General features: G+C 27.1%; 2 protein-coding genes across 2 annotated transcripts in view; both read right to left on the bottom strand.

Moving 5' to 3' along the window:
- LOC126898744 (piezo-type mechanosensitive ion channel component-like) overlaps positions 1 to 1411 on the bottom strand; it is a 13542-nt gene extending 12131 nt beyond the window's left edge. Inside the window, exons 1-6 of the mRNA XM_050673046.1 lie at positions 1231 to 1411; positions 1031 to 1124; positions 795 to 973; positions 511 to 712; positions 361 to 453; positions 173 to 299 (exon numbers count right to left, since the gene is read on the bottom strand). Coding sequence (XP_050529003.1) covers positions 173 to 299; positions 361 to 453; positions 511 to 712; positions 795 to 973; positions 1031 to 1124; positions 1231 to 1374 — 839 coding nt within the window. The 5' untranslated portion in view covers positions 1375 to 1411. The remainder of the gene's footprint in view (positions 1 to 172; positions 300 to 360; positions 454 to 510; positions 713 to 794; positions 974 to 1030; positions 1125 to 1230) is intronic.
- Positions 1412 to 1634: 223 nt separating this feature from the next.
- Positions 1635 to 11375, bottom strand: LOC126898745 (uncharacterized). Its single transcript, XM_050673047.1, has 8 exons — positions 11337 to 11375; positions 7163 to 7279; positions 6714 to 7104; positions 6425 to 6572; positions 6234 to 6362; positions 2912 to 3151; positions 2024 to 2260; positions 1635 to 1950 (listed from the first exon to the last, which is right to left on the bottom strand). Exons 1-8 carry the CDS (start codon positions 11341 to 11343, stop codon positions 1798 to 1800), a joined length of 1422 nt encoding a protein of 473 aa, XP_050529004.1. The 5' UTR covers positions 11344 to 11375; the 3' UTR covers positions 1635 to 1797.
- Between the last annotated feature and the right edge of the window lie 7143 nt (positions 11376 to 18518).

The following is an 18518-nucleotide window of genomic DNA, read 5'->3' as shown; positions in this document are numbered from 1 at the left end:
AAAAAAAAAAAAAAAAAAAAAAACACATCATAGTAAAATTAATACCTTCTCAGCTTCGCATCGCAGCTAAAAAATCGAATTAGTATTTTTGTCCAATAATATATTTTGACTATTATTATAGGGAATTATTAAATTAAATTAATTAAATTATAATAAAAATAAACTGATGTACCTTTTAGTCATCAAATTGTCTGGTAATTCTTCACTTTTAGTATCAATAAGTTCATTTATAGGTTTATTTTTGGTCTTAAATATTAATGACTGTTGAGAAACAAAGTAGTAGACTACAAAATCTAGTCCTAAATTTTAACTGTTTACATAAAAAATGTATAAAAAGTAGATTAATACTGATCATCTCACCACACAATCTTTTTATTATAGATTTATGATCCAATACGCTTATAATAGATAGAATATTACTAAGTGGTCCAATTTTATTCAATAAGTTTTCATCTAGAAAAAATATTTTAGTATTGAAGCATCAACTTACTTCATATTATTTTACATTACCAAACTTAATATCAATCAAAGTTTTAAAAAGCAGTAAATATTTAAACACTATAGTAAAATACACGAATGCAACAAATATAGACCAATACTTGGATGATTTTTCATAACCAAGATAGGCGAATATTGCAATCCATAAAACATAAATAATTGAAAATCCATCAATGTTAGTAGCTACAAGTATAACAACCCACATAAGAGTTATCTAGCAATAAAATTATATTTTATTACAAATACTCATAAATTATGGTAAAGTTATGACGTGTAAACAAAACAAATGTTATTACCTCAACACCAAAATATGTAAACCCTTCATTTATTATGCACATCAACCATTCTAAAAGTCCATCATTCATCTGCTGAGCTGAAATATGATAAAAAACCACTGACGGTATTTTTTCAGGGTAATATTTGAATTTCAAATGGACTTCTATAATTTTCCTTACAACCATTATAAATATTATTACTAGAAAAATAATTATTTCAATTCAAAAATTTAATAAATAAAACATTTCTTTTGTACAGATCATGTTAGAAGTCGATTTAACAAACATGAATGCATTGCTCCATTTTTGTAGACCGATAATTTCTGTCAAGTTAAGAATTTTTCCATCATTCTACATAAAATAACTTTTATTATTTATACTAAAATTTTGTACTAAATTCTAATAAAACAATAACAACAAAACAACTTTTGTTGGTATAAACTAGTATTATATTTACTTCTATATTTATGTTCCATTTACCATGTTCAAAATAATCCAGTTGATAAGTCGTTCGGAGTAATATTATAAATACAACAAAAAGAAAAATTACATTCGTCATACTTTTATAATCCAACAAAAACCACAACAATACCAAAATCATTAAAATAGCTGTTAGTAAGCATGGCTAAAATTTTAAATTTATTTAGTTATTAAAATTTTCTTGTTTTGATGTAATTATATTTCGCACGTCGGTTAAAATTGAGATAAAAATCAGTACTAATAGTCCTTTGAACAAATGTAAATAAACAGTTAATTCAAATATGTTAATATTTTTAGACTCTTGAATTGCTTCAGTATTTATCCTTAATGCTAATGTTTCTCTTTTTCTATTTATATCAGTACTTTTCAAAAAACGTTCATGGTAGTAATTTAAGTAAATTAAGATTGTAATAGAAAGAAAAACGGGAATGATTATTCGAAATTTATCCACACCAGTCAACACATTCAATCCGATGATTTTTTGTCTATAATAACCAAAAACCATCAATACTTAATAGAAGAATTTTTTTTTTTTTTGTATTCATTACAGTTTAAGAGATATGTACAGTTTGTGTTTTAGAAAATCAGAAAATCCTTGAAACTGGCAAATATGTATAATAGTTGTAACGACTATTGAATAAAAAATTGTCATGTTCCAAAAATAAGTTATGGTCTTCCGCCAAAAAGTTAAAGAAATCTAAAAATAGTCATTTAATATGTAAAAATTATGCCATATAAAATTATATTGTAATAATTTTTAAAAAATTTACTTGAAAACTAAACAAGAATACGAAAGCTAACACAATGTAACCCAAACGTATCAAGGTAAGAACTTGGTGGCCTATAAAACCAAATCCCATCATTGTTATAACTACTATGAAAGTCATTAAACATGCTATGTAATCGTATATTGGAGCGATCCAATTAAATGATTTAATTCGTACTTCTTCATAGTTTGAGAATTTAATTTGATACAACGAAATCCATATTAATAAGATCAGTAATGTCTTTAATCAAAACAAAATTTGTATACACTATAAAATCTATCATGTTAATAATTATTTGAGAATATTTACATTTCTGTGTGCAGTACGTGGACATTAAATCTATGCGATTAAGATAAGTGACTAAAATTAAAGATCCGTGGGTGTCTAAAACACAGATTGACATTTCAATAAATTATCTACAGTAACTTCTCAGCGATGTAAATATGTGATTTCACATAAAGGTTTTAAAATATTACACCTCAATAACTAAGTCTATGAGAAGTGTAATTGTAATATGAAAATATAAATTAAAAGACATCCTATAAGAAGTATATATAATATCATAGAGACATATATGGGTTCGAGATGTATCAAGTTTCATAAGCTTCTTCAAATATAATCCGTTCAAATATAATGTTCTATAAGGTGTCATTTTTTTCAATTTATAATTAAATTAGAACTTTCCATTTTTTTAAATTTTGACAACTTATAACAACTTACAATAGTTTTTATTATTAGTATTTAACATGTTAAAATGTCAACATTATTACATATTAACATAATTTAATTAATTAATTTGCGCAAAATATCACGACGTTTGAGATAAATTTTTGCACACAGAGATGTTTTATTATTATTGAAAACAAATAAATACATATTTTTAAAATTTACTTTAATAAGCATAGCCATCGAAAATTTTAATGGATTATCAACCGTCTGAACATCAAAGTTTATTGCCAATTCTGTTAAGTTTTGACCAACTACGGTCGAGAAATATTCAAAAAATAGTAAAATTATAGCATATATCATGACACAAATAAAGTACGTTCTTGATGTTTTTTGCATCCAACTTATCGTTGCCCATAGAAGAAGTGGTAATGTGAACCAACCAGGATAATTTATACTCCATATCTGAAACAAATTAACATAATAGTTACATTAAAAGTAATTTTTTGATAAGTTAATTGGTAGATTTGAGCTAAATAGGTCTCATTGTTGTATTGTAATACATACATCTTTCATTATTCAGTAGTTTATAAATCATTGTCTAGTAGTCATCAAATTAAATAAATATTATTAATTTTAATCGTTTAAACTTTTCCGAGAAATATGTACAAAAAATACACTCATAAAAATCTAATGTAATAACTGTAATAAATTCTTTAGTTATGACAAACATATATTTTAAGTAAAATAATGTGTAATAATTAAAATAATCGAGTAATAAACATATAATAATAAAAAGTCGTGATACTTTTTGCATATATAGATGGGAAAAATTTAATATAAAAGGACACAAAAACTATTAATTCGGCTCATTACTCCTTCACTTTTTGATCTTTCAATAAGTGCAAGAAATGGCTTGGTATACATTACAAATCTACAAAAAATTCGAAGTTTATTTATATTCAACCTTGCTTCCAACATCATAAGGTAAACTTACATTTCACAGATCATTTATAAGGTTTAAAGTTAAGTATAATGAGTGCATATATTATTTGTTTTTCTATATTTTACATCTGTTTATAAAACCTTCGTAATCATACATCCAAAGAGAATTACATTATATCATTTTATTCAAAAAACACAGTAACTCAATCATTCTCATGCTCATACAAATAACCGCCCAATCAAATATGTAAATATTATTATATATTCCATTTTGAGTTACTATAGTTGTGTGTAAAGAAGGCAGGAGATGAATAGCATAGGCTATCGGTTTGCTTTACGCAAATGACGTTGAATTTATATGTAGTACTCTATATAAACTGATTGACCTTGTGGCAAGAATTCATGATTCACTATATCATTAAAATCGAAGAACATAATGAGTATAACCTTCATGTTCTTTATCGAGCTTTTTTCGATCTTGACGATCCAGAATGCTTCCGTTGGCACGACTGAGCCTGAGTGTCGACGAGATATTAAAAAACTATGTTTCATTACCTATTATAGGGTCATTCCATTTGAAATCACCTAATGTGTGTGCTGGTATAGTTCAGAAATTAGATTAAAATATTATATCAATTAGATTGATATAATATTTATGAAAATCAGTTCAATCCCCTTTATAATAAAATAAAATAAAATACAAAACCAAGAATTTAAACATAAAAAATAGCATATTTTTGAATACGGTAGCTATTTTAATCATGATAACAAAATAAAGTCCGAAATTTTTTTTTTCCATAATAAAGTATATTAAATTATTTTTAATTTAAGATATATATAAAAGTGTCAGTATTACAGGACACACTTTCAAAAATTAAGTTGAAAAAGTTTTACTTTCTATATGCATTTTTATGTTTTGAACCCTTCCTGTATTAAGAGAAATGGTCCGATTTAAAAAAAAAGTATTTCGAATGAAAAAAGGATATAAATATTATTTCTAATAAAAAATTGTATTGATTCATACATTTTTCAAAAAGTTATAACATTTTAAAGTTAAAAATGTAAAATATAAAATCGAGAATTTTAACACAACATAGCATACGGTAGCCATTTTCAACGTGAAGACAAAATAAAGTCCGAAAATTTTATTTTTCATAATAAAGAATATTATATTCGGTTTAATTTAAGATATATATAAAAGTTTCAGTATTTCCGGAACACTTTCAAAAGTTAAGTTGAAAAACTTAATTTTTTATGAAAAAGATGTCATTTTGAATCCTCCCGGTGGGCTGGCAAAGGGTTAAATTTATAAAAAAAATATACCAAATGATAGGTAAGGACATCAAGCATCTATAAAAAAAAATTATATTGATTTGTTCATTTTTAAAAAAGTTATGGCAGTTTTAAGTAAAAAAAATTGAAAACATTTTTATAAATTAGCGATTTTTAAATTTGTAATTTTTTTGGAGATTTCCACCATTTATGGGGAACGAGTGAAATTTTTTCAATTTTTGAGGGTAATGTCTGCGACTAGATACGATTTGTGATCTTTTGACGTATCATTGAAAGAAATCGGTTCGGTGAGAGCTGAGAAAAAGTGGTAACAGACACAAAAAAAAAAAAAAAACACATCTTAGTAAAACCAATACCTTCTCAGCTTCGCATCGAAGCTAAAAACACATCATAGTAAAATTAATACCTTCTCAGCTTCGCATTGAAGTTAAAAATTGATATCAGACTTTCCAATCCCACGAAATTTATAAATTCCCGTTATCTTCTGAACATACCTAGTATTTATAAGCTTCCGACCATTAATATTTTTGGCATCAAAATACAGTTAAACATTAAAGTCTTATTTTCCTTTCCTCGCCTTTATCCCAATTACTTGTTTTCAGCCAACCTTATCTTAAACTTCTACTTGACACACACGATCTCCCACAACATTTACGTTCACATCACACGTCCTCATATCGTATTCAATAACGTCCCTCATATCTTTTTTTGTTTTCTTTTACCTCTTCTTCCTTTATCATTTATTTCTATAACTGTTCTTGCAGCTTCCGATTCCTCTCTCCTCATAACATGACCAAACATCCAAGTCTATTTTCTCTCATCTTATTCAAGATTGATGCTATACTTATACTTCCTCCTACATTATGGTCGTTTTTCATTCACTCATCCATCAAAGTCACATATCTTCTAATTTTATGATGATCGTATTTAACATAATCCTCATAGGATTTTAAAAAAATAAATTTTAGAACTTAAAAACTTGCCATTGCCATAATTACACCATTTAATATTACTTATTTTTTAGTATCAAATATTTTCTTACTAAACACAAAGTTTTTTTACCAGCACGCAGAGTATCTTTAAAGAGGAAAATTTCCTTTATCTTATCAACAAACGATTTGTAAAATAATGTAATTAGCTAACTTTTATAAGTCAATTTTACCAAGAAGAAAGTTATCATATAATCTTTTAAATTTGTATAATAATATTTATAATTTGTTTAATAATATTTGATCTATTAAATAATATTTCATTATTTAAAATTTCATATGTCCTAAATTACTCAAAAAATCTATTTCTTTTTACTTACAAGTATGGCTACTTTAGAACCAATTGTACGTACGCCAAATAAAATAACTTTCTTCATTTGCTTATAATCTAAAGATACGCATATGGAATTAATATAAGAACCTTTAATTTTACTTGATTCACTTAGTGTCTAAAATGTAATGCATTACATTATACCATATATTTTAAGTATAAATATTTGAAAATACCCACTTCATTCAATTTTTCCGTATAATCGAAGCAAAGCATATTATACTGAACATATAACAAAAAAGGAACTAAAAAATAGTGAATTTGAAGATCAATCACTTTTTTGGGCGATATACATTGTAACTCGTAAAAGGTTATTAATCCAATTTTTCTGAAAAATAATTAACAATTTAACTGAAATAAAGAGTGTGTAAAAAGTAATATTACTCAGAATTAAAATTATGAAAAGGACAAATAATTAAAAAATCATAAATGTGAAATATTACCTTACTACAGTTAATTAAATACTTACTTTACAATGTCAGAATTAGTATTAGTAATAGCTTGAATCCAATGCATTTGATAAAAAAATAACACAACGACATGGATGCAAGTATATATACCTATTGCTTTGAATATATTTGGAAAAAGTACAATTATTCTTTGACCTTTTAAGGCTATTAATGAAGCGATTAATACGAATGAAAAGTAATAAATAGTTGATAATATTGACGGCACAATTATTCCATTAAGGCAAATTATGGCTAAATTAAAATACCATGTTGAGAGAGTATTTTCAATATTCAACGTTGGTAATGAACTTTTAAATTTTACCGCCAATAACAAAAATATCGCTATTAAACTATCAGTGTACTCAAAATCTAGACCTAAATCAATTACTGGTATTCCAATGATTTGATAACCTATTAAAGAATAATATAATTAATTAAATTTTATTTTTGTATGAACTAAACAACTAACAAGAATAATAATGTACATCTTTGATCCAGTTCATTGTGTACAATGTAGATGAATAAATTAATTTTGTTATCAAGATAGCAAATATTACATAAGACATTATCATGATAAATTTTGATCCTGCAATAAAAAATTGATTGAATATAGAGTAGTCAACAATGTTTTGATAAATCTAATAACTTCTTATCTACCAAATATATATTTATTTTATTATTACAAATTAGGACTATGAGAATATCATCAGAAATACTATTTTTAAATTTATCGCAAACAACTTTTTTTAAAAGAAAACTTTTGGTAGCACAATTATCTTCAAATGTTTTGTAATTAAATTTCTACAGCAGTCTAACGACATTTCTAAACTAGATATTATTAGTACTTATTATTAGTATTCATTATTTCAAATAATTTTCAAATTTTATTAGATATAAATTATTTCTTAAAGAAATAATTTAGTTTTTTTTTTTATGAAAATTCAAACTGATTTTTTAATCGTCCAATCTGGGTCATTCCATGTGAAATCACCTAATGTGTGTGCTAGTATAGTTCAGAAATTTATGAAATTTATATCATAGACTTCTTAAAGGTCATTGACAACAAAAATAATATTTTTTTTTTTTATTATTGTTTTTTTACCAGATAGAGGATTTTTTATAATTAAAAACACGAAAAAACAGCCTATGTTCTAGAGCCTATAACTTCGCATCCAAATAAGCTATCACTGTGGAACTAGCACTGTTATACTCATATTAAATAGTACTTCAATTTCATTCTTAAGTTTATAAATTTTGAATTTTTTTGAACATCGAAATTTTGATTTAAATTTTTTTAATTTTGCAGTATTTTAATAGCAAAATTTGAAGGACAAAAAATTTTTTAATTAAAATTTTTTTTTTCTTTTCAGAAACTTTTAGTTATGTTCTTTTAACCGATATCATATATGATTCGATTTATAATTTTTTTTGTATCGTTTTACGATCTTGAACATGCAAGGTTTGCTGAAAATAGCCAACTTTATCATCTCATTACACAAAAGTGACTGAACACATTTTTTCCAAATTTCCATAGTACTTTCCTTTAGGCAATTAAAACGTCTGGTGAAAATTTTATGTTGGAGAAATTATTTTAACGCTACTTATAGAATTTACAAAATTTACAATTTGCGTATTATGGAAAATCCATAAACAACATAATTTTCAACACTCAATTTTAATTTCTTGTATTTATTCTGCGTTCTGTAGTATATTAAGTTATTGGGACTCATAAAAAAATCCTAGGAGCAATGGTTAAGTTCGGTAAAGCTCTATTACTTTTCTTCATAAAGTTAATTACATCAATAGATATTGTTGATTCTTCGACTACGTTTTGACAAGTTAAGAATTTTTCAAATAAATATACGCAAAAATATCTTTTTCATCTTCAGATTGAAGATGTAATGCCAAGTCCATATTATGAATATATTAAAACATTCATGGATTGTCATATTATTTGAAAAGCTTGAGGATTTATTCATGTTTGCATTGTTCTTTTATGATATTCAGTATGTCCTTTACTGGTATCATTGTGAATAACGAGACTACGTCGAAGCTGACCAAAATGTCTCCATCTTCCCAGTCGGTTTGTTGCAATTTTTCCATAAAATCAGTCGAGTTTTTTACATAGGAAGATGTTTTTCCAGTGTAGGATTTCAAAATTTGTGCTAAGTGACCTTCCAGGTTATATAACATGGAATGACCCTTCTATGAACGTATACTTTCGTTAAACGGACACGTTCGCCAAACGGATTCCATTGTTCTATTAGATATACGGCCTTCTAGGTATTGTTCCAGGAACGTTTATAATCCACGATTGTTTGCAATTTATTGTAGTAACATAAATAAATATTTTAAATATTAAATTTATACAACTTGATTTTTAATATTAAAATATTAATTTTTTATAACAATAATTTATTACTAATACATACATTTATAATTTGTAAATTTAATTTACTTGATGTGAATTCAGTTTAACTAATTCGCCAAAATTATAAAAATAATCTAATTACACAAATTCTAAAAAAAATATATTTACAATTACATACATGTTAAATTAAAAATTATTAATACACTTTAACACAACAATACTTAAATTTTCAAAAATATAGTGTTACATATATTTTATTTTATTTTATTTTCTTTATTCATTTTATGTTTAATTATATAATAATTAAATATAATTTATTAAATTATGTTATGTGTAAATTAATATATCAATCAATAATAAATTTAATAAGATTTTAGTTTTTAATTCGAAAAAATGCCACCCTAGGCCACAGTCTACCCCTAAATATGCCATTGTTTGGAAAAGTTGTAAACATACAAATACATGAATAATTTGCACAAAATACTTATGGCAAATTTTCAATAGATGGTTTTTAACGAGGTGCAAGGATGCTACATTAACCCGCTTGTCGTCTTATATAAAGTTCAATACCAACAAAATAGCTGTTATACGTATTTTGAGTTTTAATTAATATTACTGAGTAATCAAAATATAACATTATGCTTCAATTTATATAACATATTAATTGAAAAATGGAAATTAATTTATAATGGTGAATACATTATTTTAACATTCTGTATTTTATTTTTAAACAACGTAATATTGAAAACAAAAATATTACTTTATTCTGCACGTGTTCAAATAATAGAAGTAAAATCCCCTATAAATAAATGAATTATTATATATAAAATGTATACAGGGTGATCGAAATCGGGTAAGACACTTATTTTCTCAGAACTATTAAGAATTAAATTTTTTTTTTTATCCCTTCAAGGATAAAAATGTTTATTTATAATTTTTTTTTAATGGAAACCACTATTTTTGATTTGATTATATGATAGAAAAAAAAATTACAAACAATTTTGTTCTTATAATTTTTTTTATCCGACACAACCGTTTACGTTTTATAATTGTTTAAAGATTTTGACTTCCAGAAAAAATATTGTCATTTATTACGTTTCATAATATGGGTGGCAGTGCAACCGGTATTTTTGTTAGATTCTTTAAGGTGTGATTCCTATGACCGTGTCTGATGCGCGACGACGACCGCTTTGAGAGCAGTCAAATCGCACGAGCCGCGCGGCCAAAAGCTAAAAATATAGAAAAAAGCAAAAAAAACAGCCACAAAAATTACCTGCTCGTGGATTGAAGTTGTAATTAATATATTATTATTATTATTTTATTAATTTATTATTCATATTTTAATTTTCAAAGTTTGACATTTTGTAAACACCGTATGATGTCATGACTTAAACATCGCGCCGGCAGACAACGCAGAGAAACTTACAANTCGCGCCGGCAGACAACGTAGAGAAACTTACGAATATATTTGCAGTGTTTAATTTTTGTCTTGGTTATTATTGTGCCGCATCCTTTCAAGGTGCTTTATTTTAGCACCGGGACACATTGGGCCACCACAATTCTGCCTTGATAAATTTTTTACATAGATATAGATATTTCTGAATCTTGTTTTGGCCAGACCAGAGGAAAATTTAAGAAATATTGGTATCGATCTCTCAATAAAAAAAAATATACTCTCTAAAAAAAATACTTATTCAATAAACGTAAAAAAATCAAAATTGTTTTTATAATAAAATACAGAGTGTTTAAAATCTTTTACAAGTAAGATCAGTCTTAGACTTTGTGTAATTAAATCATATTATTTAAAGTCTTGAGTCGTTTTTTTGTAATAAATTATATAGACTATATGACATATAGTGTAAATCGTATACGTAGTGCGTTTAATACGGAAATCAACACTGGATTACTTAAAATATTATTGTATTACACAGGACGTAAAGTAAGTACAATTTAACCTATGCTTTCGAACTTCCAACAATCTATTGCGTGATAAACCATTAATAATTAATGAGAGAAACAATCAATGAGAAAATTAATTTAAATAAAATTGAAGACAATTAAATCTACATTAAAATTACAAAAACTTATAATAAATAATGATTATAATAATTTACTAAGTACTACCAATTTCTTTTTATATTTAACCTACGCTTTCTCATTTCTATATCTCTATTTTTCTATTTTTATTTTCTTTCTTTTTATTTTTGGTTTATTACAATCTATTATTGTTATCACTCATTTAGTGCGTAGTAAATTTTTATAGCTAATTTACCTGTCATAACTTGATCAATAAAATTTGGTTTATGCAACTGTAAATAAAAATAAGGACTTCTGTATTTAATACAGTAAAATGACAATAGAAATTTGGCCTAAAATCACTTAACTTTAACAAGCTGTAACGGATAAAAACCAATTAGCTACCTATTTGTAATCCCTTGTGTATTATACATGTATATTAATTCAAAAATTTGGAACTTTTAGTGTTTATATCTAATAAACAAATAAAGTTATATTAAAAATCAAATGTCATTTGCTATTAAATTAAAAACTCAAACATTTTATTAAATTTAAAATATGTGTTCTCATTTTAAAAAACTCAAGTTAATGTTTTTTAACCTTGAAAGGATGAAAAATATCATGTTTTTACTACATATAATTGTAGTGTAAACTCATACGATAGTGAGGAATAAAAAATAGATCAGATGATCTAGAGTTATGAGAGGGAACCCGTATTCCAATTAAAGCACATCATCTGAGATGTGGACAATTAATATGACCATTAAGTAGGTCATAAATAAATAAAACATCAAAGAGTTTTCTTCATAGATCTAGTGAATCTAAACCAATAGAATCCTGAATAGTACTTTATGAATCACTAGATATATTTGAATTAGATAAGAAAGCTATCCTCTTAAGAAATTTATATTGTACTCTATTAAGGTCTTTTGAATATGTAGAAAGATTTTGAGACCATATTATAGAGCCAAAATCCAGAGTTGGTCGAACTAGGGAACAGTATAATGTTTTCAAACTGGATGTTTTTTAAAAATCTTGAGTATTTCTGTTAATAAAGCCTAACATTTTATAGCATTTATTTAATTGTGAGTTGTGATGAAATTTATAAGATAAATCCGATTCAAAATGTACACCTAAATCTTTAATAACAGCTTCTCTGCTTAATTCAATATTATTTAATTTGTAATTGAATAGTATTGGGTTTTATGAACGAGTAAATGAAATTACTTTGCACTTATCAATGTTTAGAGAAAGGCAATTTTTAATACTCCACCAAAAAAATTTGTACAATTGTTTTTGTAATACTTCGACATCTGAAAAAGATTTTATTGAGCAAAATAATTTAGCATCATCTGCAAAAATTAATATATTAACGTCACTATCTATTAACTGTGGCAAATCATTATTAAAAACTAAGAGAAGTAATGGTCCTAAATGCGATCCTTGTGGGACACCTGATAATACGTGAAAATCAGCAGAAATATGAAAAGATAATTTTACTGCCTGAGAACGATTTGTTAAGTATGATGCAATCGATGAAAGAAATGTACCATTAAACCCAAAAGCTCTTAATTTAACTAGCAAAATATCATGATTGACCTTGTCAAAAGCTTTTTGATAATCCAGATATATTGTGTCAACCTGATAATTTTTATCATTTGAATTCAATAAATACGTTTGATAGGTTAATAGATTTGTTAAAACAGAATGTTTAGACAAAAAATCATGCTGGTGTGGACTTATATGATTAATTAAAATGTTTGTCAAATTTTTAGTAATAATGGCTTCAAATAATTTAGGAATAAGTGATAATTTTGATATAGGGCGGTAGTATCGAATATTACTTTTATCATCAGATTTATAAATAGGAGTAATATAAGATTTTTTCCAAATATTCGGAAAATATTCACTAGAAAGAGATAAATTAAATAAATAATGTAGTGGTTTGACTAAAATTGGCTTACAAGTCTTTAAAAATGACGAAGGGTTTCCATCAGGGCCAGTACCTGCATAAACACTTAATGAATCTAACATATCATAAATTTCATATTTTGAAATATGCAAAGAATTTAAATTGAGATTGCTCTCAACTAATGAACTATCATATAAATCAATTTTATTAGAACAATCTGTATAAACAGAAAAGAAAAATTTTGCAAATAATTCAGTTGTTTCATTGATATTTTTAAATAAAACTGTATCAAGATAAACTGTATTAGGTATATTAATTCTATTAGTTCTCAAGGACTAGACATAATGCCAAAATGATTTAGGATTTACATTTACACCATTTTCAATTTTTGTATGTAATTTGCATGAATTTGACTATATAGAGATTTGTATTTTTTCCGAAGTTCGGAAAAAGTTGAATAATCTTATTGAGAATTTGTTATTTTAAATTTTTTGTGAGCTTCTATTTTTAATTTTATTAATTTTCTGAGGGCTGGATTTGACCATGTGATGTTATAATTTATGTTAGGATTGAATTTAAATTTAGGGACATAAATATCAAAAGTATGCTAAATAATTTCATATAACTTATCGATAGACGAGTTTAAATTTAAGTTATTGAAATGTTGTATATTATCTATTTTTGAGAAGTGTGCACCTATATCACTTAGTTTACATAACTTAAAATTGTAAAAAATAGGAGTTAATGTTTTACTGGGAGTATTAAAAGATATATTCAATGAGCAAGTAAACTCTAAAGGGGGGTGATAGACATTATACATCGGTGTTAAAGATGGACCTTTAGATATGTTCAATATATTAAATTTAGATCTAATAAATTGTTATGAGAATTTGTAATATTATTACACTGTTTTAAATTAAGATAATTTATAAGACTATTAAAAGTAATATTAGCAGAAGTATTTAGCATAGGTTTATTGATTGACCACACACAACCAGATTAATTAAAATCACCTATGATTATTATTTCCGAAATGAAGTAAGAAGAAATAGTATCTTCAATTAAGTCACAAAATGAAATGTAACTTTCTTTACTAGTATTAGGTGAAAAATATACAAAACTCAATAAAACTTTTTTATTATTATAATTTAGTAAAACAAATGTATAATCTATATTATTAATATTTTCTGAATGTAAAAGAACTCAATTAAATTTATTACTTATAGCTATTAAAACGCCACCCCCCTTGTTTCACGACTTATATCACAATCAGATCTAAAAATGTAATAATTAACTAGTCCTTGTTCAGCATCACTAATATTATTATTAAGCCACGTTTCAGATAAAAACAACAAATCACACTCAAGGTTATTTACAGCATTACGAAAATACAATAGTTTCGTTCTAAGACCTCGTACATTTTGATAGTTAGCATGTAAGTTTAAAAGTTGTTTTGTGAATTATAGTCATTTTTTTCGGATGTTTGTATAATTTTTGGTACTCCTTTAACAAATTTTATAGTTAATCCAATTTCACCATTTGAAATACGCGTTGATAATTCTCCCCGAAGTTTTATTAAATTTTCTCTTTGATATTTAGTACGATCCGAGTTTAAAGAAATTGACGGAAAACAAGATGAAAACTTTTTTTTTATTTTTAATGATATCAAACGATTCAGATACAGAATTGAATGTAATCAATATAGATCTAGGTTTATTAGATTGATAACGGCCAAGATGAAAAATTTTTATCGGTACTGGCACTGTAAGGTTAGGTTCGTTGATTATAGTGTGTAGAATGACATTTACCTAATCGCGATCATATGCAATGCGTGCTTCAGACTGATTTGTATCGCTTTCGGTGACATTGTAACAGATAAGATTTTGTCTTCACTTTGAAAATGGCTACCGTATGCTATTTTGTGTTAAAATTCTCGATTTTATATTTTACATTTTTAACTTTAAAATGTTATAATTTATTTAAAAATGTATAGATTAATACAATTTTTTTAGGAGAAAATATATATATATATATATATATCCCTTTTTCATTCGCATACTTTATTTTAATCGGGATATAAATAAGGAAATAGGAGATCATGTAGCTTTTGGAATAATCCACCAATTTTTTTAAATTAAAATTTAAAATTAATTTTTAAATGTGATTGGTTGGACTTAATTGAGAACCTATATATAATCGTTACTCAAAATCTGTACAATAATGAGATTTAATTACCTAGTTTATTCGTTATTTTCCTTTTTAAAGAAGGGAACCATGTGTTTGGAGGTATTATGAAATCATAATATATGACATACATTTACAAAAGAGAATATCTTATAATATCCTTATATTATAAGTTATAATATAATATTACACAGGATATAACTAAAGAAATGAGAATTGATGTTGCTTTTGTAATTATCCACCAATTTCTTAGAAATAACACTATCTACAGATTTGCATCGGAAGGTTTTTTATGATACATGACCCAACTGTGCCGCGACCCCACTGTGCTGGGATTTTTTAATTTGTATTAAAACAATTTTTTGTTTAGTCTGACATTTTTCGCATATTAAAAAAAATTTTTTAATTTAAAAACTTAATAATAAATTAATTTTACTAGTATATTACTAACTGATGGTAATCCATGATTTAGTATATTGAAATAGTGGATAACTCAAAATAAAAATTAAATAAACAGCGGTTGAAAAATTTTGATTCGAAATTACGCCTACAAAAGTAAAAATAATGTTTTTATTTTTTATTTAAAAAACATAAATCATATAATTAAAGTTAAAATTATCTCTCACCAATTATGAGACATGGCAAAAGTAATACATTAAAAACAACCCATGCAAGAGTTCCTTCCTTCATTTTCAACTCGTAGTAAAAATAATCATGTTCATATAGTAAAAAAAAAATATCTGATTGGTTACCTATAAAGAAAAAATTGATTTAATAGTGTGCACTTAAATAATATCATGAACCCTCCTCCACTATACTTTTCTAAACGTAGGTTTATGTACGCATATTTATGTTATTTAATAACCCTAGAATCAAAAGTAACTCCAACTCTCTCATTTTTATACAACTCTCAATCTGACTTTTTAATTTATTTAATTAATTTTTGAGTTACGATAGAACTGCAAGAACATTATATCGGATTTATAACATTGCACTATGTTTAAAATAATAATTGCTTATAGAACGTATCAATAGCAGCTAATACTGTAGTAAACGGCGTAATTCACTTAATGACGAAAAGAAGATCTGAACTCTATTGACTACATAATGCAAATTAGGAAGTTGATTAAAAACTTTTGTCAAAAAGAGTATAAATGAATAAATATAAACAAGTTGCAATGTAAAGTATATTTGTGTAGATGGACGATGCATAATACAGGTGCGGCAGAGGAATAGGATGTTTTTGAAATAATTATAAAATCATTAGTTTTTGCTTTAGGGAAAATCTATTGGTAGACCAACATACACAAAGATATAGCATTTGATAATAGTCGGATGGATTTTCAGTTGTGGAAAACAATATCAGGCATATGGTGACCGTTTCCATCGACGCATTTTTGAAGGCGTTCGCGAAAACTAGCCTCGACTTTTTCCAACAAATCTCTATTGATTTCACTAATTTCCTGGCGTATTGCATCTTTCAATTCATCTAATGTACGAGGTTGGGTTTATTTTCATAGACGCGGGACTTGAGATACGCCCATAAAAAGAAATCACACATGGACATGTCCGGGGACCGAGGAGGCCATAAAACGTCACCGAATCTTGAAATTAAACGGTTGGCAAATAAGGGACGAAGATCAGCCATGGATGCCCTGGCGGTGTGTGCCGTGGCTCCATCTTGCTGAAAACATGAACGGTCACGGTCAATACGTGCATAGCGTCGAGCGTAACGACGTGGGCTTTTCAGTATTGCCTGTCTCATCCTTTCAACGTTCTACGGTGTACGGACAGTGCGATCGCGCCCAGGCGGTTTCTTTTTAACACGCTTATATTAGTTTCACATGTATGTTGTTTGTTTGTTTGTTGTATGTTGTAAGTTTGTAACTCCACGCGGCACGTGTTATTATGTCGCGTATCCCGTCGTGTATGACCTTGAGACTATACTGTTGTAACGCATTCGCCCCACCCGACTTACCACTCGCCACCAACAATATTTTCCTGTATATTTTTATTTTTGGTTTTCGTACTCGTATACGCGTGCGATTCATCAGTTATATAATACAGTAGAACTCCAATTATCCAAATTAATGGGGACCGGGACCCATTCACTGACTAATCAAAACAAACAATGACAGGTGACTGCAATGCGCCGGAACTGGAGTGGGAACTCTTACCACGTGTTGTGCCTACACTGACGCCGCGGACTTTGGACAAATTTTTTTCTGATTTTTTCTGAAAGTGATTCGGATAATCGGCGATTCGGATGGTCGGAGTTCGGATAATTGGAGTTCTACTGTATATAATATTATAATATTATATTTATAACAAATTTTTATTGTGATTGACACGGCCCCGCGTCGTTTCGTTATACACGATGCCCACGACTCGTGCCACCTTTATCAGCCGTCGCCCTATTTTATGAGTATTTGGCTGACCAACACCGCGCGTTATACGTTTACGTACTTAAGTCGCTTTACATGTATATATATATATTCTAATTACTATTAAAACTTACATATTAATACGCTTTATTCTCATTAAGAGATATATAGGGTATTTATTCCGATTACAAAGGTGATCCCCGTATCGTCATTTTTCGTCACTACCTCCACGTTGCGCGCCTGCTGCTTTCTTTGGATGTGGTAGCCGTTTCTCAGACTTCCTCTACGGAATCGAACCCTGATTCCCCTTTACCCGTTACAACCATGATATTGATAGTAACTACTATCATAACATGTAACTAAAAAGTGGAAAATAAATATAGTTAAAAAAAACTAAAAAACACGCTTTTAAAGTACATCGAACTAAAAAGTTAAAAATAAGCTTAAAACAATAATGAACAAAAAATACCAGTATTATTGTGATAAAAGCGTGGGTGCTTTGTGTCATATTTTTTGTATATTGAGCGCCCGACGCTTGAATCACAATAACACTAGTATTTTTCGTTCATTATTGTTTTAAGCTTATTTTAAAAATTATTTTTAACTTTTTACTTTAAAAGCGTGTTTTTTTAAACTATATTTATTCATGATGGAGCCTCCTGTTCAAAGGTTGTTCACCCATCGTAAGATTGTGTTCCGCGTGGGAACAGAGTCATTTTGATTAATACCGAATCGACGTCGGAATTCACACTGAACCGAAACCACTGACTCGCCGTTCTTCACAAAACAATCGTACTTGAAAACGCATTGGTCTAACGTCCACCGCTCCATAGTACCAACTGAAATTAAAATGCTTTAAGTCAAGGCACCGAATGTAATCTGACGCACACCCCTCCAATCACTAATGGTCGAGTACTACCTGTCCTAAAAACGATCGTTCTTTATGCCGCACCCTGTA

Source organism: Daktulosphaira vitifoliae, unplaced genomic scaffold (genome assembly GCF_025091365.1).
Source record: "Daktulosphaira vitifoliae isolate Bord-2020 unplaced genomic scaffold, ASM2509136v1 Scaffold_2, whole genome shotgun sequence".
In the NCBI taxonomy this organism is placed as follows: Eukaryota; Metazoa; Arthropoda; class Insecta; order Hemiptera; family Phylloxeridae; genus Daktulosphaira; species Daktulosphaira vitifoliae.
This window is presented reverse-complemented; position numbering and strand designations above follow the sequence as displayed.

Excerpts from the sequence above, each read along its gene's own strand:
- LOC126898745 (XM_050673047.1), bottom strand. Across the intron at positions 6,363-6,424 it reads ATACGGAAAAATTGAATGAA|ACACTAAGTGAATCAAGTAA; the intron begins GTGGGTATTTTC and ends ATTACATTTTAG. Across the intron at positions 2,261-2,911 it reads CGATGGCTATGCTTATTAAA|ACATTACTGATCTTATTAAT; the intron begins GTAAATTTTAAA and ends TTTTGATTAAAG.